A 22,352-nucleotide genomic window follows, 5' to 3' on the forward strand; every position below is an offset into this window, starting at 1 on the left:
GGGAAGTGATGGGAAAAGGGGATACACTGGGGGGTGGGGAATGACATGAATTTGAAGCAAGAGTAGGGGTAAAATAAATACAGGATTGGCTGAAGACAACAGAGGTGGAAGAAACAGTCCACACAGCAAGCACAGGCAAAGGATCTAAAAATCCATCTTTGGCTATATGTGGTCTATCCTCTGTGCTAAAGGTCCTTACCAGAAGTAATCTATCTATCATCTATCTGTCGATCTATCTATCCATCCTTGTCTGCTACTGATCAAGGCATTTTATTTTATTTTTTAAAATATTTTATTTATTTATTTGACACACAGAGAAAGATCACAAGTCAGCAGAGAGGTGGGCAGAGAGAGAGAGAGAGAGGAGGAAGCAGGCTCCCTGCTGAACAGACAGCCCAATGCTGGGCTCAGCCCCAGGACCTTGAGACCATACTTGAGTTGAAGGAAGAGGCTTAACCCACTGAGCCACCCAAGCGCCCTGATAAAGGCATTTTAGCTAAAAACCAAACCCGCAGCTGCCGGGTCCCTACGATGAAGATGTTCCATCTTTGATCGGTGGCACGTGCTCAGAGTGTGTCATGGAGGATCACTAGTACCTGAAGCCAGCTGGCGGTAGGTTGTGGGAGCAGTTCATTCCTGGAATAGGCGCCTCCGGGCCTTGGGAGAGGGACCCGGAAGGCGCTGGGGGCGCGCGTGGGAGCCTGGGCTCCGAGAGGGAGGTAGAGGTTGGAGTGGCGAGTTGGGGAAGGACTCCAGAAGGTGGGCGTCCAGGTTGAAGTAGCGGAGAGGAGAGCGTTTCCTTGGGCTAGGGTTGGGGGCCCAAGGCCAGGCACCGGGTGTGGGGCCCTGCGGGTGGGGGCTGGCCACCCTTGCAGCGCAGGGGCGGAGCCCAGGTACGGAGCCCGCTGCAGGGTCCATCCGAGGCGGCAGGAACTCGCGGTCGGTGTCTTCCCCATAAGCCTCTGCTTGGGCGGCCATCTCTGGGGCAGAAACGCAGAAGAGGCCCCGCTCGACGGCGACGTCGTGCTCGGGCGCGCTCGGGAACGCGCCCCGTTCCAGGCTGGCAGGCGAGTGGCCCTGCCCTCCGGAGCGCAGGAGAGCCTCGGGGACCAGCACGAGGGTGAGTTCTCCGACGGTCACTTGCAGGGCCGACGTCGGCTCGGGCTCCAGCACCAGGTCTACGTCGTCCAGGAGCAGCTGCAGGGCACAGCCGGTGGCCAGGACCACCACGGAGGTGAGTGTGTCCGCGGCCTGGGACCCCTCCAGGCCCGCGGGCTGCTGGGTTCGCCGGCGCTTGGCAGGGCGGGGTCCTCCTGGCGGCGGTCCCCAGCAGGGCTCGGGGTAGGCGCTGGGGCTGCGAGGCCAGCTGCCCATCACCCGGACAGCGCTGCGGGCGGCGCTCTCGAGGCCTGGCGGCGGTGTGAGGGACCGGGTCCTGTACGCCGTGACAGGTCTCGACGACGACAGGTGAGGCGGCGGGAGCGGCGGGGCGCGGTACCCCGGGTGACGCAGAGAGAGAGTGCCTGGAGTTCTGGGGGCGCCTCCTGGGGCCGGAGTCCTGGGGTTCTGGAGCGCAGCCTCGGACTTCTGGCTTCAGAATCTGAAAGTCCTCCCGCGGACTGGTCAGCACTGCATTATTGGTAGGAGAAGTCAGGTGACTCGAGGGACCCTCTCAATATAAACCCCTCCTTCTGCCAAAGGGGAATAGGTTTAGTACAGCTCAACAGCAGAGTTTTGTTTTGTTGCTTTTAGATTTTTTTAAAAAAAGTTTTATTAAAAAAAAAAAGATTTTATGTATTTATTTGACAGAGAGCACAAAGTGCGCAGAAGGAGAGGGAGAAGCAGGCTCTTCTCTGAGCAGGGAACCCAATGCGGGGCTGGATCTCAGGACGCTGGCTTCATGACCAAGGCAGACGCTTAACGATGGAGCCACCCAGGCGCCCCATAGCAGGGTTTTTTTTTTTTAAGACAATGTAGATACTTCTAGGATATCCTTATGGGGGTTATTGCTTTTATTCTTGGCCAGAGCGGGGGTGTGGGGAGGTGGGTAACCAAAATACAGAATCAAAAAGTACTTGCTTACTCTAAGAAGTAATCTAGGTCTAATGTCCTCTAAGTTTTTTTTTTTTTTTTTTTTTTTACAGATTTTATTTATTTATTTGACAGAAATTACAAGTAAGCAGAGAGGCAGGCAGAGAGAGGGTGGAGGCAGACTCCCTGCCGAGCAGGGAGCCCAATGCGGGGGGCGGGGGGGCTCTCAGTACCCTAAATCATGACCTGAGCTGAAGGCAGAGGCTTTAACACACTGAGCCACCCAGGGGCCCCTCCTCTAAAGACTTTGAAAAGCCTTTACTTCATCATAGATCACTGTTTCCCTGCGTCCCTTACATGGTTTTTGGAATTCATCAGGAGAGAAGTTAGAAATCCTAATTTTCTGTGATAAAAAAGCTTAAAAAAAATCAAGTGAAACTTTAAAAAAAAATTTTAACTGCAGTCTTTTGCTTGGAGGTCAGATAACAGTAGCAAAAATATATCAAAAGGTTAACTTTTTATTTTCAGACTTGCTGCCTGACTTCTATTATACTGTTTAAAAAATTAGATTATTCAGTCCTCATTAGTGGAACTCATAGGTAAGAAGGGAAAGTTGAGAAAATGAAATTCTTGGTTTGTGTTGGATTTGGGATTTAAAAACCAACACATTTAATTTTAAAACAGAGGTCTTTGACTTTTACCTATGTATTTATGGCAAAAACCCTCAATGGGTAATTGCTAGGTAGTAGTGTGTGGCACCCTAACAATAATAGTTCATGCCAAACTGCTTTCTTAAGTAGTTGTCCTATTTTGTATTTCTGTGAACAGTGGGTAAGAATTTCCTCTGCACCACATTGTTGCTAACACTTACCATAGTCAGATTTCTGAACATTTTCCAATCTGATGATGTGAAATGATATCATGTATTTATATTGTATTTCTTTGACTACTCAGTTGGTCATGTTTTTATATACATATATGGGCCATTCATGTCACATCTTCTGTGTGATGAGTGTTTATGTTTTTGCCTTTTTTGATGTTATTGAGTTTTGGAACTTTTTTATTGATATGTGTTGAAATGATCTTTTCCTATTTGTTTCCCTTGCCTGAGGGGACAGATCAAGAAAAAGTACTGCTAAGGCCAATGTTCAGGAGTTTACCACCTCTGTTGGTTTGTTTGTTTTAGGAGTTTTATGGTTTCAGTTCTTACATTTAGGTATTTAATCCATTTTGAGTTTATTTTTGTTTGTGGCCTAAGAAAGTTTCATTTTTCTTCATATAGTTGTCCAGTTTCTCCAGAAGTATTTATTGAAGAGGCTGTCTTTTTCCCCATTGTATATTCTTTCCTCCTTTGTCATAGATTAATTGATTATATAAGTGTGGATTTATTTCTGGGCTCTTAATTCTGTTCTATTGATATATGTGTCCTTTTTTGTGCCAGTACCATATTATTTTGATTATCATGTCTTTGTAATATAGTTTGAAACCTGGGATTGTGATTCCTCGAGCTTTGTCTTTTTCTTCCTCAAGTTTGCTTTGAGCCTTTTGTGCTTCCATACAAATTTTATGATTTTTTGTTCTAGTTCTGTAAAAAGTACTACTGGTATTTTTATAAGCATTGTATGAAATCTGTAGATTGTTTTGAGTAGTATGGATATTTTAACAATATTAATTTGTCCAATTGATGAGCTTGGTTTATCTTTTCATTTATTTGTGTCATCTTCAAGTTCTTTTGTCAGGTCTCCAATGGACATCACAGACATATTCAGAACATTCAATCCCAAAGCAACAGAATACACATTCTTCTCTACTGGACTTGGAACAGTCTCCAGAATAAATCACATCCTGGGTCACAAATCAGGTCTCAACTGGTACCAAAAGATTAGGATCATTCCCTGCATATTTCCAGACCACAGTGCTCTGAAGCTAGAACTCAATCACAAGAGGAAATTTGGAAAGAACTCAAATACATGGAGGCTAAAGAGCATCCTACTAAAGAATGAATGGGTCAGGAAATTAAAGAAGAATTGAAAAAAATCATGGAAACAAATGATAATGAAAATACAACGGTTCAAAATCTGTGGGACACAACAAAGGCAGTCCTGAGAGGAAAATATATAGCAATACAAGCCTTTTTCAAGAAACAAGAAAGGTTTCAAGTACGCAACCTAACCCTACACCTAAAGGAGCTGGAGAAAGAACAACAAAGAAAGGCTAAAACCAGCAGGAGAAGAGAAATCATAAAGATCAGAGCAGATATCAATGAAATAGAAACAAACAAACCAAAAAAACCCCACAATAGAACAGATCTACAAAACTAGGAGCTGGTTTTTTGAAAGAATTAATAAGATTGATAAACTCCTGGCCAGAGTTATCAAAAAGAAAAGAGAAAGGACCCACATTAATAAAATCATGCATGAAAGAGGAGAGATCACAACCAACACCAAAGAAATACAAACAATTATAAGAACATATTATGAGCAACTATACGCCAGCAAATTTGGCAATCTGGAAGAAATGGATACATTCCTAGAGACATATAAATTACCAACACTGAACCAGGAAGACATAGAAAACCTGAACAGACCCATAACCAGTAAGAAGATTGAAGCAGTCATCCAAAAATCTCTAAACAAACAAGAGCCCAGGGCCAGATGGCTTCCCAGGGGAATTCTACCAAGTATTTAAAGAAGAATTAATTCCTATTCTCCTGAAACTGTTCCAAAAAATAGAAATGGAAGGAAAACTTCCAAACTCATTTGATTAGCCAGCATTATCTTGATCCCAAAACCAGACAAACACCCCAACCTAAAGGAGAATTACAGACCAATATCCTTGATGAACACAGATGCGAAAATACTCACCATAATACTAGCCAATAGGATCCAACAGCACTTTAAAAGGATTATTCACCGTGAGCAAGTGGGATTTATTCCAGGGCTGCAAGGTTGGTTCAACATCTGCAAATCAATCAATGTGGATACAATACATTAATAAAAGAAAGAACAAGAACCACATGATACTCTCAATAGATGCTGAAAAAGCATTTGACAAAGTACAGCATCCTTTCTTGATCAAAACTCTTCACAGTGTAGGGATAGAGGGTGCATACCTCAGTATCATCAAAGCCATCTATGAAAAACCCACATGAAAATCATTCTCAATGGAGAAAAACTGAGAGATTTTCTGCTAAGGTCAGGAACATGGCAGGGATGTCCATTATCACCACTGCTATTCAACATAGTGCTAAAAGTCCTAGCCTCAGCAATTAGACAACAAAAAGAAATTAAAGGCATCCAAATTGGCAAAGAAGAAGTCAAACTCTCACTCTTTGCAGATGGTATGATACTTTATGTGAAAAACTCAAGTTCTTTCGTCAGGTCTGTCACCTGCTTGATTAAGTTTATCCCTAGGTATTTTACTCTTTTTGGTGCAATTGTAAACAAGATCATTTTATCAATTTCTCTTTCTGCTACTTTGTTATAAGTGTATAGAAACACAGCTAATATACAGACTTCTGTATATTAGTTTGTACTCTGCAACTTAATGGAACTCATTTATTAGTTCTAATAGTTTATTTTGGTCAAGTCTTTAGATTTTTTTTTTAAACATATGGTATCATGTCATTTGCAAATAGTAACAATTTTACTTCTACACCATTTAAAAAATATTTTTATTTTACTTATTTTTAAAAGGATTTTATTTATTTATTTGACAGGGAGAGAGAGAGAGAGAATACACACAAGCAGGCAGAGCTGCAGGTTGAGGGAGAGGGAGAAGCAGGCTCCAGGTGAGCACAGAGCCCCATGTGGGGCTTTATCCCAGGACCCTGGTATCATGACCTGAGCAGAGGCAGCCACTTAAGGAGTGGAGCCTTCCAGGCACCCTCTTCCACACCCTTTTGAATAACATTTATTTCTCTTGTCTGATTGCTGTGGCTAGGACTGCTAGTACTATGTTGAATAAAAGTGGTGAGAGTGGTCATCTTTGCTTTGTGTGTGATCTTAGAGGAAAAGCTTTTAGCTTTTCACTATTGAGTATGATGTTAACTGTGGGTTTGTCATATATGGCTTTTATTATGTCGAGGTGTTTTAAAAGAAATGTTGTCAAATGTTTTTTCTGTCTCTATTGAGAAGATCATATGATTTTTATCCTTCATTTTATGAATGTGTAGTATCATGTACATCATGTTTTTTGGTAAAATTTAGAAGCACTTATATTAATACAAGGGATAAGATAGGGATGTCCCCAACAGCCATACCGTTCCACCTGGAGCTGGAGTAGTATCCAGCAAAAATATCAAGGAAAAATAAAATGTTAAGAGTCTTGTCGAAAAAAGAGATGATATTCTCATTATTTTCGACATATTATTCTCTTTATTAGTTAAGCAAGATAATCTACAGATAAGGCATTAAATAAATTAAATCATTTTTCTGGATACCAGAACAACATAATGAATCATTTCCATATACCAGAAACAATGTACAAAATATATTCAGGATCTTAGAACTATCAAAACACAGAGTCTTTAGAATTAGAAACTTTTCCAGCACTGGAGAATTTTATTAAAAATCTGGAAGAAAATCATGCGAAAGAGTTGGTTCTTTTGGAAAAAATCCCCCCAACCCAGCAATATTACTTAAACCATTTGGTAACATTTTCATTAAGAAAAGGAGGGCACACGATCATTGCTCCTCATTCTGTGTTTGTTTTGTATCCAACAAACATTTGTCCAGTATACCTATTTGTTAGATTCTCCAAAAACACCTACAGCTATCAAAAAGTCAAAATGACAAGGTTGTCACAAACTAGCAGGGACATTAGGGGCAAAACCCATTAAGAAAAAAAAATTTTTTTAAAAGATTTTATTTATTTATTCGACAGATGAAAGCGATCACAAGTAGGCTGAGAGACAGGCAGAGGGCAAGAGGGGAAGCAGGGTCCGCGCTGAGCAGAGTCAGATGCGGGACTAGATCCCAAGACCCTGAGATCATGACCTGAGCGGAAGGCAGAGCCTTAACCCACTGAGCCATCCAGGCGCAACCCGCCCCCCACCCCCAATTTTTTTTAGGAATGTCTAATTTTGGAGGAAGAGGTGCAATGGTAGGGTGCTGGGGAGAGGATGGGTTTTAGAAAGAAGTGCAAAACTAAGGAGAATGGAGCTACTTAAGCGTAACCTTAAGAGAAAACAACCTAAGCAGCGTTTCGCATTTCTGGAAGCACACTGTATTTCCAGCACCATTTCGTTGCCGAGGTGATTTCCCTTCAGATGTTTCGGTTCGCCATTGATCCAAAATTTTGCAATGCAGCTTGCATCAAAAGAGCATCTGTCCGTTATTCATGCTTGGTGATTCTTGCGGGTTGTGCAGTGTACACACGGCGGCTCCTGGAAGCCTCTCCCAAGGGCCCGCTGGGTGGCAAGGGATTGTGGGAGCAGTTCATTCCTGGAATAGGCGCCTCCGGGCCTTGGGAGAGGGACCCGGAAGGCGCTGGGGGCGCGCGTGGGGGCCTGGGCTCGGAGAGGGAGGTAGAGGTTGGAGTGGCGAGTTGGGGAAGGGCTCCAGAAGGTGGGCGTCCAGGTTGAAGTAGCGGAGAGGAGAGCGTCTCCTTGGACTAGGGGTGGGGGCCCAAGGCCAGGCACCCGGTGTGGGGCCCTGCGGGTGGGGGCTGGCCACCCTTGCAGCGCAGGGGCGGAGCCCAGGTACGGAGCCCGCTGCAGGGTCCATCCGAGGCGGCAGGAACTCGCGGTCGGCGTCTTCCTCGTAGGCCTCTGCTTGGGCGGCCATCTCTGGGGCAGAAACGCAGAAGAGGCCCCGCTCGACGGCGACGTCGTGCTCGGGCGCGCTCGGGAACGCGCCCCGTTCCAGGCTGGCAGGCGAGTGGCCCTGCCCTCCGGAGCGCAGGAGAGCCTCGGGGACCAGCACGAGAGTGAGCTCTCCGACGGTCACTTGCAGGGCCGACGTCGGCTCGGGCTCCAGCACCAGGTCTACGTCGTCCAGGAGCAGCTGCAGGGCACAGCCGGTGGCCAGGACCACCACGGAGGTGAGTGTGTCCGCGGCCTGGGGCCCCTCCAGGTCCGCGGGCTCCTGGGTTCTGCGGCGCTTGGCAGGGCGGGGTCCTCCTGGCGGTGGTCCCCAGCAGGGCTCGGGGTAGGCCCTGGGGCTGCGAGGCCAGCTGCCCATCACCCGGACAGCGCTGCGGGCGGCGCTCTCGGGGCCTGGCGGCGGTGTGAGGGACCCGGTCCTGCACGCCGTGACAGGTCTCGACGACGACAGGTGAGGCGGCGGGAGCGGCGGAGCGCGGTACCGGGCGACGCAGAGAGAGAGTGCCTGGAGTTCTGGGGGCGCCTCCTGGGGCCGGAGTCCTGGGGTTCTGGTGGCGCAGCACGGGCGCAGGGCTCAGCCTGGGGCCTTCGAATCCCAGGTTCCTCACACGGACAGATCTGCGCGGGTATTTCGAGGGACGCCGGCGGAACCGAAGTCGCAAAATGTCACGCTAGGCTCCGCCCCTTCCGAGGCTCCGCCCCGTAGAGAGCGCGGTATCGGTGCGGCTCTAGAGCTGAGGCTGTGGTTAAGGAATACTTCTGTGGGCTTCTAGGAGGCAGAACACGTGTCTAACTCATTCTTAGAAAAAAAGGAAAAGATATAACAGCAATAGAACTTAAAACCTTGTTCACCTTTAGGACTAATGTTTTCTTGAGATTTCATCCATTCTAGAGAAAAGACTACTCAAATAGATCACCCCCGTCCTTTCTCCCTCCACACCCCCATCACCTCTCATAAAATGGACTTACCCAAATGCTCCGAAAATTTCTTTAGAACTGGGTCTGTCATTTCAGGAGTAAATGGAAAATACTGACTTCTCTTCAGGAAAACTTCTGTTTTAATACTAAAGTAAAATATTTGTGGAACTTTCTTCCTGAGGGTTAAGTTTTTTTATAACACTATTAATAATATCAATAGAAATTTAAACTATTATAATTAAATTGTTTTCTTGAGGAATTATTAGGACACGTCCACCATTTACTGTTTAAAAAAGTGATCTTTTTGGGACGCCTGGGTGGCTCGGTGGGTTAAGCCGCTGCCTTCGGCTCAGGTCATGATCCTGGGGTTCTGGGATGGAGTCCAGCATGGGGAATCCTTGCTCAGCAGGGAGCCTGCCTCTCTCTCTGCCTCTCTTCCTGCTTTTGTGTGTTCTCTCTCTCTTTCTGGAAAATAAATAAATAAAATCTTAAAAAAATAAATAAAAAAGTGATCTTTTTCTTTTTTTAAAAATTTTAAAATTTCTTTTCAACGTAACAGTATTCATTGTTTTTGCACCACACGCAGTGCTCCATGCAATCTGTGCCCTCTCTAATACCCATATTCCTAACCTCCCATCCTATAAAAGTGATCTTTTTCTTAAAAAAAAAAAAAACCAAAACCAAAACCCCAACACTTTATTGAGGCATGATTGATATACAGAAAGCCATGTATATTTATTTAATGTATATGGTTGAATTTGGAAAACGTGAAAATCAATGAAGCTGTCATCCCAATCAATGCTGTAAAGGTATCTATCACCTACAAACGTTTCCTCCTGCCCTACTTAAAACAAATGATCTTTTCAGTCTTCACAACAGCTGATGCTGGGAGTGGTAAGCTGAGTTATCCAAAATTATATACCTAGTTTGAGTTAAATGTGGGAATCAAATGTAGACTAACCTGGTTTTAGATCATGGACTCTTTACTCATGTTTATTGTATATACCTAGGAATGGATAACTAATTGTTACTGTGTGTCTTTCCAAATTAGCAGGTAATGCTTCCTCCTATTTTTCCCCCAAAATGCTTTTCATAGTTTACACTTTTATAAGCAGAGTATGTTTCTATTTCACTACATCATTGCAAACATTTCTTACTGCAAGACTCTTAAATGTGGTGTAGTAAAATGCTCTCATTGTGTTTTCATTCTGCATTTCTAATAGCCAGTCAAGGCGGATTGTTTTTCATATGCTTACTGGCCATTCTTTCCCCCCTTTTTTTCTTATTGGTCGTTCTTATTTCTTCTTCTTTGAAATATTCCTGCTTTTTTTTTTTTAAATGAGTTTCAACACTTCTTTCAATTTTATGCAGTGCTGGTACCTTCCTCATTAAAGACCAACTGGATAGCACCTTCTTAAAAAGGCCATTGCTGATTACTTTATTTGAAATGGCTTTCTCTGTTCACTCTCTCTCATCACTTTCTTTATGACCTTCATAATATTATCACAATCTGTAAATAATCAAAATATTGTTTAGAAAACGGGTTTCAGACATACTTTATACCAATCATTTATGAAATGTACGTGTAGCAAATGTCTCTATCATTGTCTTTGAAGACTTTAGCCTTCACTTGATTCACTATAATTCTCACTCATTCTACCTCTGGTGTAATTTGTGGTGATTTTAATATGCTTATGGATCCCCCTTTCAAATCTTAGCCTCTGACTTCTCTTAATGTTCAATAATTTTGTCCTCTTTCCTCATTGACTCATACTCTTAACCTTGCCAGTTACTTCAAATTCTGGCCTCTCCATAATCCATTTTCAAACGTTGTATTCTCAGAGCACCAACTCCTAACTTTATAGCTCAGTCCTTTAAATATCCAAATTCCATCAGTCCTTCTTCCCTTTTGGAAAAATCCATTGATCCTATCACCTTTTCACTGAAACTGACACCGACTGGTCCCCACTTCCCTCTTTACCTGGGATTCAAATTATAATCATTGTCAAATTTATATCTTCATCTCCCTTTCCTGCTTCCTGCTTTGCTGGTTAATATATTTGTTAATCTGTGGCTACATTTGTGTGGCTGAGTGGGGTTGGGAAAAAACCTTAACCCCACTGACTAGTCTTACTTTAAATTCTTGATCAGCGACCTCAAGTAGGCTACTAATTGCTGCCTAGTGATTTTACTATGTTGGTCGACCTCAAGTAGGCTACTAATTGCTGCCCAGTGATTTTACTATGTTGGTCTATTTCATTCATTTTTTTCACTCTTGTAGATGAATATTGCATGCTTTCTTCTCTCTGCAAAACTCTGATACCTCATCTCTTATTTTTTCTACTAGATGGTCACCTTTTTCTTTTTCGCTGAGTCAAAGGAGCAATCAAAAATATTTTAAAAATTTCCCATAATAGCATCTAATTAAGTTCCACTGGGATTGTATGTTTTGCATTTTGTCCTCTTTCCATAGAAGATATGTCTGTGCTTTTAACAGTCCTCTTTATCCATTTGTGCAGTTCATCTCATGTCATTTTGCCTCCTCAAGAACATCACTCTAGCAATACCCTCCTCTCTGTCAAGCACCATCAAATTTTACTACCTTTACCAATTCAATATCTTCAATATATAATTGAGAGGTAAAGTCTTCCATCTTTAACAAAAACTCTGTTGACATGACTTTCTCCTCCAGTTTCTTTTTTAAAAAGATTTATTTATTTATTTGAGGGGGAGAGGAGCAGTGGGAGAGGGAGAGAATCTCAAGCAGACTCCCTACTGAGCATGGAACCCAATGTGGGCTCAATCTCACAACCCTGAGATCATGAGCTAAGCTGAAATCAAGAGCCTGATGCTTAACCAACTGAGCCACCCACATGCCCCTCTCCTCCAATTTCTCTACCAATTTTCTCTTTTCTCATACACAGAAACTCTCAAATCAGTGAACTGTGCATGCATTCTCTAATTTTCCTTCTTCCACTTGATCTTGAACCCACTCTAGTCAGACATCTCTCCGTGCCAGGCATCTAAAAATGCTCTCATTAAGGTCATCAGTGGTTCCCACATTATGAAATCTAGTGGTTAATTCTCAGTTCTCATCTAGAGTTATGAACAATACTTTATGCCATCACTGTCCTCTTTAAACATTTTCTCCTTTGGCATCCAAGACCTCACAGTGTCCCAGTCTGTCTCTGGCTTCTCAGTTTCCAGCTGTTTGCTCCTCCTTGTGAAAGTTGAAATATCTGAGGACCCTTTTTGGCATTATGTTTTTTTGGTTGACCTTCATTGCCTTCTTTTAAGTGCCAGCTGTATGTTGATGACCCCCAAACATGAGTCTCCCTCCTGTTCCTTTTATACCAAGTGCAACTGCATTTGTTACCATTTTCTCCTGCTTATCTATTAAGTTGAACCATATGCAATTTTCATTTTTGTAGGTCAAGATGGTCGTCTTTTGTTAAATTTTATGTATGTCAATCTAATGATAGGCAGTCCAAACTTTAGGTATAAACTTGAACTCTTCATATTTTCCCAAACCCGATCTTTTAAAGATTTTATTGATTGATTGATTGGTTGTTTGATTTGAGATAGAGAGAGAGAATGAGCAGAGGGAGCAGCAGAAGGAGAAGCAGACAGCCCACTGAGCAGGGAGCCCCATATGGGACTCGATCCCAGGACCCTGGGATTATGACCTGGGCCAAAGACAGACACTTAACTGACTGAACCACCCAGATGCCCCAAACATGATCTTTTAAATGTTCTGTATCACAGTAATTGGCAATTCCTTCCTATTGCTCAAGCCAAAAACTTGGAATTATCCTTGGGAGTCTTTGTCCATTTCACCTGGATATCCTGTACCATACCCCTTCTTTCCACTCCCCTCGCTAACCCTTTGCTGCCACATTTATCCCTTTAGTGAATTACTGTAGAAGCCTCCAACTGGTCTCCTTGCCTTTTTTTTTTTTTTTAAATATAATCTCTGTACCCAATGTGGGGCTGGAACTCATGACCTGAGATCATGAGTCATATGCTCTACTGACCGAGCTAGCCAGGCACCCCAACCTTGTATCTTTTCTTTATTTCTTTCTAGACTTGTTTCCACACATAAGCTAGAGTGGGTCTATTAACTTATAAGTCAGACCATGTCATTTCTCTGCTCAGATGCCTCTAAAATCACTCAGAATCAAAGCCAATGTTTTTATATAAGGGTATGTAGAGCTCTCTAAAAAGTATAATCTCTATTTTAATTTTTAAAATTTCTTAGGTATCCATTGTAATGTGTCTTCTTTCATTTATGATTTTATTTATTTGAATTTTCTCTTAATTTTCCTCAGTCAAGCTAAGGGTTTATTGTTTTTGTTTATTTTTTTCAAACAAAACTCTTAGTTTTATTGATTTTTCAATTATTTTTCTACTCTCTGTTTGATTTACTTTTGCTCTAATCTTTATTATTTCCTTCCTTCTCCTAACTTCGGGCTTTGCTCCTTTTCTAGTTTTTTGATATATAAAGTTATTTGAGGTATTTTTCTTTTTGAGTGTAGGTGTTTATTGCTGTAAACTTCCTTCTTAGTCCTGCTTTTACTGCACCCCTTAAGTTTTGGTATGCTGTATTTTGGTGACAATTTGCATTGTTTACCTTTCTTATCCCTTCACTTTCAAACTTTGTGTTTCCTTAAATCTAAAGTGTTTCTCTTATAGACAGCATATAATTGGGTCTTGTCCTCTTATCAATTCAGTATGTCTTTGATTGGGATTTTAGTCCATTTATATTAAAAGTAATTATTGATCGGTAAAGACTTACTATTGACATTTTGTTAACTGTTTCCTCTTTTTTGTGGTTCTCTTGTTCTTCTCTCCCGTTGTTGTCTTTGTAATTTGATTTTCAAAAATAGTGGTGTGTTTTCTTTTCTCTTTATCTTTTTTTTTTTTTTTGGGTGTGTGGTTACCGTGGGGTTTATATTGAACATTGTGTATTTATAGCAATCTTTTTAAAGCTGATGACAACTTAACTGCAATTGCTGCAGAAACTCTATACTTTACTCCGCCCACCCTACTTTATGTAATTGATGACAGATTTTACTTTTCTGTATATTGTGTTTCTAGTAACAGATTTCTGTGGTTATAGTTATCCTTACTGTTTTTGTCTTCTAATTTATATACTACTGTTAAAGTGGTTTATGCACAACCATTACAGTATTACAATATTCTGTTTGTCCTTATATTCACCTTTAGCAGTAAAATTCATACTTTCATAACTTTTTATGTTGTTGTTTACTATCTTTTCATTTCAACTTGAAAAACTTCCTTTAGTGCTTCTTGTAAGGCAGGTCTAAGTGTTGATGAACTCCCTCAGTTTCCATTTGGGAAAATCTTTTCTATCTTTGATTTTTAAAAGACAATTTTTCCTAGTAGAGTATGTTGGTTGGCAGTTTTTTCTTTAAGTACTTTGAATAAATTCTTTCCTGGCCTGCAAGTTTTCTGCTGAGAAAACCACTGATAGGTTACTTTGTGCATGGCAAATTGCTTTCAAAATTCTCTTTTTGTCTTTTGATAATTTATTTATAATGTGTCTCATTGTAGACCTCTTTGGGAATTTTCAGGCTTCATGAATCAAGATGTCAACCCCCCACCAATTTGGGGAATTCTCTGCCATTATTTCTTTAAATAATCTTTCTGTCCCTTTCTTCTTTTTCTGGAATTCCCATAATGTGTATAATTTCTTTTGATGATTTCAGTTAAGTCCTATATGCTTTCTTCACTCCTTTCTATTCTTTTCTCTTTTTGTTCCTCTAACTGGATAATTTCAAATAACCTCTTTTGGAGTTTGTTGATTCTCTCTTCTGCATGATAGATTCAGTGCTAAGCTCTCTATTGAATTTTTCAGTTCAGTAATTGCATTCTTTAGGTCCAGAATTTTTCTTTTTTTTTTTTTTAAGATTTTATTTATTTGTCAGAGAGAGGGAGAGAGAACGAGCACAGGCAGACAGAATGGCAGGCAGAGGCAAAGGGAGAAGCAGGCTCCCTGCCGAGCAAGGAGCCCGATGTGGGACTCGATCCCAGGACACTGGGATCATGACCTGAGCCGAAGGCAGCTGCTTAACCAACTGAGCCACCCAGGCGTCCCTAGAATTTTTCTTTTTTTAATGGTTTCTATTTCTTTATTAAACTTTATCATTTTGTTCATGTATTGTTTTTCTGATTTCATTTAGTTATCTACCTATGTTCTCTTGTACCTGAATGAATTCTTTAACATGATTTAAAAAAAAATTTATTTGTGTATTTTAGAGAGATAGAGATAGAGATAGAGATAGAGATAGAGATAGATAGATAGAGAGAGAGCTTGAGCATGGGGAGGGGCAGAAGGAGAGGAAGAGAAATCCTCAAGCAAACTCCTCACCCAGCATGGAGTCTGATATGGGGCTCCATCCCAGAACCCCGAGATCATGACCTGGACTGAAATCAAGAGTCAGATGCTTAATGGACTGAGCCACCTAAGGACCCCTAAGATGATTATTTTTAATTCTTTGTGAAGTAGTTCATAGATCTCCATTTCTTCAGTGTCAGTTACTAGAACTTTATTAGTTTCCTTTTGGTGGTCATGTTTGCCTGATTCTTTATACTTTTCGTCTTGCATTGGTATCTATACATTTGAAGAAGCAGAAACCTCTTCCAGTCTTTATAGACTGGTTTTGCCAGATAGGACCTTCTGCTACAAGGTCCAGACTGATGGGATAGCCTCTAGACTGTAGTCAGATAAGATTAAAGCTGTGTCATAAGGCTGATTTTAGGGTCTGTAGTTGGGTCCCTAGTGAGTGGGCCTGTTCACTGATGGACACGGCTCTCCTGGGTCTTTTGGTGGATGGGATTGATGGGAACACTGAAGGCAACTAGAGTTGGAGCTGAGTCCACAAGGGGATGGGGCAGCTGCACATTGAATCTGAAGCTGGTACCACTATAGTCAGTAGACCTCTCATTGGTGACTGCCTTCTCAAATGGGCTTCCTTTGTCTTGGGCTCTACTAGTTTTCACAGCTTCCAACCTGGTCCCAGCACTTCCAAAAAGGCACTTTTGCCCATGAATGCCTGCCAAATCATTGTTTCTGTGGGGAGAAGATTGCTGCGGACTTTTAATTCTGCCTTCTTGCTGATGTCAGTCCTTAGCGGTCTGGATTTAATGATTTGCTATCTCTAGAAGATCTCTGAGAATCTTCAATTTATGTTCCTTATTGGAGTAGATTTTACCTTTTATGGAATTCTTAATTGTTTTTTGGTTGTAAAATGTGAACACAAGGACTGACACCCTGGAGTTTCGCGGCTGTGTTTATTGTTAATAGTATCTGATAAAGTCTTTTCCAATGAGGTTCAAGAGTAATTTTTTTTCCCCACATCTCTTCCAACAGATGAAATCTCCCAACTAAAGATCATGAAGAAACTTTTTAGGAAGATATTGTTGGAATGTGGACTTGTTGGTGATTGGACTGGGTATAATATATGTCTCCTGCAAAATCTTGCCATGTCTACATATAATAGCATGGAGTCTAGTATTGGAGCTAAAATCCCTAAATGCACTGGCTTTCCAGTTACCCCTTCATAGGGGAATAACCAGTGTGTCCCTAAGGAAATGAAATGTATAGCTTCATAAGGGTTAGTAGGAGTATATTTGGCCAAGGGAGTGTTAAGAGTTTCTTAAAGTTTTGCTAATTTTAATTTAAGGATGCCATTGGTGCTGTTAATTGTTCTAGGAGATTGTGTGGGTAAAGACAGTGCAGTTTTGGAGTAAAGGGCAATGCCTTACAGTGTTCTTTTATAATGATTTCCATAAAGTATTTGCCTTGGTCATTGATATAAAAGTTGGTATATTCCAGGTTGGAAACACAGTATCAAACAGCTTTGTTTTTAAATAAAAGATTTTATTTATTTGAGAGAGAGGGAGAGAGCACAGGTAGGGGAAAGGGGCAGAGGGAGAGGGAGAAACTGACTCCCTGCTGAGTGAGGAGTACCATGTGAGGGTCGATCCCAGGACCCCAGAATCATGACCTAAGCTGAAGGCAGACGCTTAACTGACTGAGCCACCCAGGTGCCCCTCAAGTAGCTTTTTAGTGACTATAAGAGCTGTAGATTTTCAGTCTGGAAATGATACAACCCATCCTGACAGTAGTTATACAGAAACTAAAATATATTCATATAGGGATGGAAACTGGATAAGATCTATCTGAAGGTGTCCAAAGAGCCTCTGAAACTTTGATTCTTGGCTGTGTGCCATTTTTTACAGTTTTTCCAGGATTATGTTATTGACAGGTGACATATGAACTAGAATAACTTCAGTTCTCTTAAACAAAATTGAGGTTAATTACACACAACATAAAATTTAGCACTCTAATCATTTTTAAGTGTACAGTTCAGTAATAATATTAAGTATACTCACATTGTTGTGTAACCAATATCCAGAAATTTTTCATCTTGCCAAATGAAAAGCCTATACCATTTAAACAACAAATCCCTAATTCCTCCTCTCCCCGGCCCCTGTTTTATGAGTTTGACTATTCTAGATACCCCATATAAGTAAAATCATACAGTATTTGTCTTTGGTGACTGGCTTATTGCACTTAACATAGTGTCCTCAAGTATTTATCCATATTGTAGCATGTGTCAGAATTTCATTCCTTTTTTAGGCTGAATAATATGCCATTATGTGCATCTACCATATTTTGTATGTCTGTTCATCCTTTTGTGTACAATTTGGGTTGCCCCCACCTTTTGGCTATTTTGAATAATGCTACTCTCAACATGGCTATACAAATATCTCTTCAAGATCCCATTTTCAATTTTTTTGGTTGTATACCCAGAAATAGGATTACTGAATCAAATGGTAGTTCTATTTTAATTTGTTGAGGAACTGCCATGTTATTTTCCATAGTGGCTGCACCATTTTACATTATAACCAATAGTGCACAATGGTTCCAATTTTTCCACATCCTTGCCAACACTTGTTTTTTTCTCTTTCTTTTTAAAAAATAATGATCATCCTAATGGGTGTGAGGTGACATTTTGTTGTAACTTTGATTTGCATTTCCCTAAAGATTAGTGATGCTGAACATCTTTACATGTATTTGTTGGCCATTTATAGATTTTATTTGGAAAAATTTCTGTTGACGTCTTTTACCTCATTTAAAAATCAGGTTATTTATTTTTTGCTGTTGAGTTGTAGGAGTTCTTTATCATTCTGAGTATTAACCTTATATGAGATACGTAAATTTTTTGCAAATATTTTCTCTCATTCCATAGGTTACCTTTTCACTCTATTGATGGTGTCCTTCGATGCATAGATGTTTAAAATTTTGATGTAATCCAGTTTGTCTATTTTACTTTTGTTGCCTGTGCTTTTTGGTATCATATCCCAGAAATCATTACCAAATCGAATGTCATGAAACTTTCCCCTTATGTTTTAAGCTAATAGTTTTGTAGTACTAGATGTTATATTAGGTATTTTGAGTTAATTTTTGTATGAGGTATAAGGTTAGGTCCAGCTTCATTCTTTTACGTGGAGATGTCCAGTTTTCCCAACAAAGGTTGTTGAGAAGACTGTCCTTTCTTCATTGAATAGTCTTGGCACCCTTGCTGATAATCGTTATACCATATCTTCAAGGGTTTATTTCTGGACTCATTGTTCTATTCTGTTTGTCTTATATGTCTTTATGCCAGTCCCACACTGTTTTGATTACTGTAGCTTTGTAAAAAGTTTTGAAACCAGGAACTGTGAGAGCTCTAATTTTATTCTTTTTCAAGACTGTTTTGGCTATTTGAGGTCCCTTGTGATTCCATGTACATTTTAGGATGGATTTTTGTATCTCTGAAAAAAACATTGTTGGCATTTTGATAGGAGTTGTATTAAGTCTGTAGATTGCTTTCAGTAATGTTGATATCTTAACAATATTAAGTCTTCCATATGAATGTGGGATGTCTTCCCATTTGTCTTTAGTTTCTTTTAACAATGTTTTGTAGATTTCAGTGTACAGATAGTTTGCCTCCTTTATTAAGTTTATTTCTAAATATTTTATTCTTTTTTATGCTATTGTAATCACCTGTTTTAAAAAAAGGTTTCCCCACCAATGCTGATTTAAGAGAGCAACCAATTTGTCTATATCATCATCATGAGTAATTTCATGGAGAAATTCAGCTAATATCCATGTGAAATAATCTGATGCCACCAAGCAGCTGTCTTGATATTATCTAAGTGAGAGGGACAACCATATTTTTTTCATTCTTCCTTTTGAGGGGTCTTATTGTTTATATTATATAATGGCCTGTTGGAGTCTCTCCAGGAATTTATACTGTCGTGGTTTTGTTAAGGCTGTTTGTTTGACATAATGATCTGCTAGAGCATTTCTTTTAGCTTGTGTATTATCTATTTTTGCATGGACTTTAACTTTTCTCATAGCTGCCTCTAGGCAGTTGGAGTACATTTAAAAGTTCCCATTTTTGAGGGGATACCAGCAGAAGTGAGAAACTCCTTTTGTTTCCAAAGCATCCCAAAGTCATATACTACTCCAAAAGCATACCTGCTGTCTGTATATATTTACTTTTTGGTGTTTGGCTAATTGACAAGCTATAACAAGTGCAGTAAGTTCTGCCTTCTGGGCTGAATTTACCTGAGGTAGAGGACTTTATTCTAAGGGAGAATTTAGATTAGTGATAGTATATCCTTTTCGATAACCTTCAATCTCAGTTTTGAGGTATGATCCTTCAACAAATAATAGTAGGTCATGGTTATCTATAGGAGTCTCTAATAAACCTGAGTGAGGTACAGAGAATTCCTTATCTGAGGTAAGATAATAATGAGGTTTCTTTTCTTTTGTTAGGGGAGGACAGTGGCAGGACTCAGGGTATTGCAGTGGTGAATTGTGTGAGAAGGAAGGAGTAATAGCATCTCATAGGTTAATAATTGGCTAGTTAAAAAGTATTCTGTCAAAGTAATATCTGTACTGAATGGGGAACCATAAAATTAGGTGGGGAGGCTGGAGCTAGTTCAGCAGAAGCTTTGAATTTTTCAGTGACAACTATCACCCTAAGATAAATGGGATAAACCTTTTAGGTAGGTCAAGGGTGAGGCTATAATCAGTATTTTTGGTTAGTTGTTTTTAGAGGTTGGGACAGTAGATAAAAGTTAAGCTGGCCATTTTAGTGATATATAGAACTTGCCTCTGACAGTCTTCTAACAAAGTCTTTGTTTATTATACATCAGATAGCTTCTACTTTCCTTTATGTCACAAGGCTATCAACTTGTTTTTTAATGTGTGTTCATCAAAAAATCTTATCCCTGAAGTTAACTTTTCAAATGGACTTTTTCTTCCTTACCTTAAAAAAAAAAAGATTATTTATTTGAGGGATAAATAGAGAGAAAACATGAGTAGGGGGAGGGGCAGAGAGAGAGGGAGAATCAGCCTCCCACTGAGTAGGGAGCTGGCCGTGGTATCATGGTATCATGACCTGAGCTGAAGGCAGATACTTAACCAACTGAGCCACCCAGGTGCCCCTTCCTTAACTTTAATAAAATAATATATTTATTTTTGTTACAACAGATTTTTAAAAGATTTTATTTATTTACTTATTTATTTTATTATTATGTTCAATTAGTCAACATATAGTACATCATTATTTTTTGATGTAGTGTTCAGTGATTCATTAGTTTCATATAACACCCAGTGCTCAACACAACATGTACCCTCCTTAATAACCATCACCCGGTTACCCCATTCCTCCACACCTCTTCCTTCTATAACCCTCATTTTGGTTTCTGGAATCCAGAGTTTCTCATAGTTTGTTTCCTTCTCTGATTTCTTTCCATTCAGTTTTCCCTCCCTTCCCCACATACGAGTGAAACCATATGATAGTTGTTTTTCTCTGCTTGACTTATTTCACTTAGCATAATACCCTCCAGTTCCATCCACACTGAATGCAAATGGTATTTATCCTTTCTGATGGCTGAGTAATATTCCATTATAAATATGAAGCACATATTTATCCATTCATTTGTTGATGGATGTCTTGGCTCCTTCCACAGTTTGGCTATTGTGGACATTGCTGCTAAGAACATTGGGATGCATGTGCCTCTTCTTTTCACTACATCTGTATATTTGGGGAAAATACCTAGTAGTAAAATTACTGGATCATAGGGTATCTCTATTTTTTTTTTTTTAGATTTTATTTATTTATTTGACAGACAGAGATCACAAGTAGGCAGAGAGGCAGGCAGAGAGAGAGGGAGGAAGCAGGCTCCCTGCTGAGCAGAGAGCCCGATGTGAGGCTTGATCCCAGGACCCTGAGATCATGACCTGAGCTGAAGGCAGAGGCTTTAACCCACTGAGCCACCCAGGCGCCCTGGGTATCTCTATTTTTAATGTCTTGAGGAACCTCCTGCTGTTTTCCATAGTGGCTGTACCAGCTTACATTCCCACAAACAATGTAAGAGTGTTGCCCTTTCTTCAAATCATCACAAACATTTGTTGTTCCCTATCTTGTTAATTTTTGCCATTATATCTGGTATAAGGTGGCATCTCATTGTGGTTTTGATTTGTATTTCCTTGATGGCAAGGGATGTGGAGCATTTTTTCATGTGTCTATTGGCCATTTGTATGTTTTCTTTGGAGAAGTGTCTGTTTGTGTTTACTATCCATTTCTTGACTGGATTATTTGTTTTCTGGGTGTTGAGTTTGAGAAGTTCTTTATAGATCTTAGATACCAGCCCTTTATCTGATATATCATTTGCAAATATCTTCTCCCATTCTATGAGTTGCTTCTAGTTTTGGTGACTATTTCCTTTGCTGTGCAGAAGCTTTTTATCCTCATGAAATCCCAAATGTTCATTTTTGCTTTTGTTTCCCTTGCCTTTAGAGACATGTCTTGAAAGAGGTTCCTGTGGTCGATGGTGAAGAAGTTAAGGATTTTGATGGATTCTTGTCTCACATTTAGGTCTTTCACCCATTTTTAGTTTATCTTTGTGTATGATGTTAGAGAATGGTCTAGTTTCATTCTTCTGCATGTGGCTGTCCAATTTTCCCAGCACCAGTTATTGAAGAGAATGTCTTTTTTCCTTTGGATATTCTTTCCTGCTTTGTTGAAGATTAGTTGGCCATAGAGTTGAGGGTCCATTTCTGGGCTGTCTATTCTTTTCCATTGATCTATGTGTTTTTATGCCAGTACCATGCTGTCTTGGTGATCACAGCTTTGCGATTTATTTATTTATTTTAGAGAGAGAGAGAGAGAGAGGGAGAGACAGAGTGTGTGTGTGAGTAGAGGGGCAGAGAGAGAGAATCCCAAGCAGAGTCTGCACTAAGCATGGAGCCCCTGGAGACTCTCCATCTCACATCCCTGAGACCATGACCTTAGCCAAAATCGAGAGTTGGTCAGTAACTTAACTGACTGAGCCACCCAGGTACCCCATTTTTAGAACAGCTTTATGTTTATAGAAAATTGAGCACATAGCACAGAGTTACCATATATAACACTTCTCCCTTGCAGTTTCCCCTATTATTAACTTCTTGCATTACTATGGTATGCTATTATAATTAATAAACCAACATTGATAC

General features: G+C 40.4%; 2 protein-coding genes across 2 annotated transcripts; both read right to left on the reverse strand.

The window, feature by feature from the left end:
- Window positions 1-630: 630 nt before the first annotated feature.
- Window positions 631-2,923, reverse strand: LOC132010498 (proline-rich protein 23B-like). Its single transcript, XM_059388331.1, has 2 exons — window positions 2,903-2,923; window positions 631-1,566 (listed from the first exon to the last, which is right to left on the reverse strand). The coding sequence occupies exons 1-2, from the start codon at window positions 2,921-2,923 to the stop codon at window positions 631-633; spliced, it is 957 nt and encodes a 318-aa protein (XP_059244314.1).
- Window positions 2,924-7,469: 4,546 nt separating this feature from the next.
- On the reverse strand, window positions 7,470-8,213 carry LOC132009998 (proline-rich protein 23B-like). Its single transcript, XM_059387987.1, has one exon. It carries the CDS (start codon window positions 8,211-8,213, stop codon window positions 7,470-7,472), a length of 744 nt encoding a protein of 247 aa, XP_059243970.1.
- Window positions 8,214-22,352: the final 14,139 nt, after the last annotated feature.

Source organism: Mustela nigripes, chromosome 2 (assembly GCF_022355385.1).
Source record: "Mustela nigripes isolate SB6536 chromosome 2, MUSNIG.SB6536, whole genome shotgun sequence".
Lineage (NCBI taxonomy): Eukaryota > Metazoa > Chordata > Mammalia > Carnivora > Mustelidae > Mustela > Mustela nigripes.

Bases quoted from the DNA above. Each gene is read 5' to 3' on its own strand.
- LOC132010498 (XM_059388331.1), bottom strand. From the start codon at position 2,923: ATGTTCAGAAATCTGACTATG. The intron at 1,567-2,902 runs GTAAGTGTTAGC...GCTGCGCTCCAG, and splicing joins TGTTCAGAAATCTGACTATG to AACCCCAGGACTCCGGCCCC.
- LOC132009998 (XM_059387987.1), bottom strand. From the start codon at position 8,213: ATGGGCAGCTGGCCTCGCAGCCCCAGGGCCTACCCCGAGCCCTGCTGG.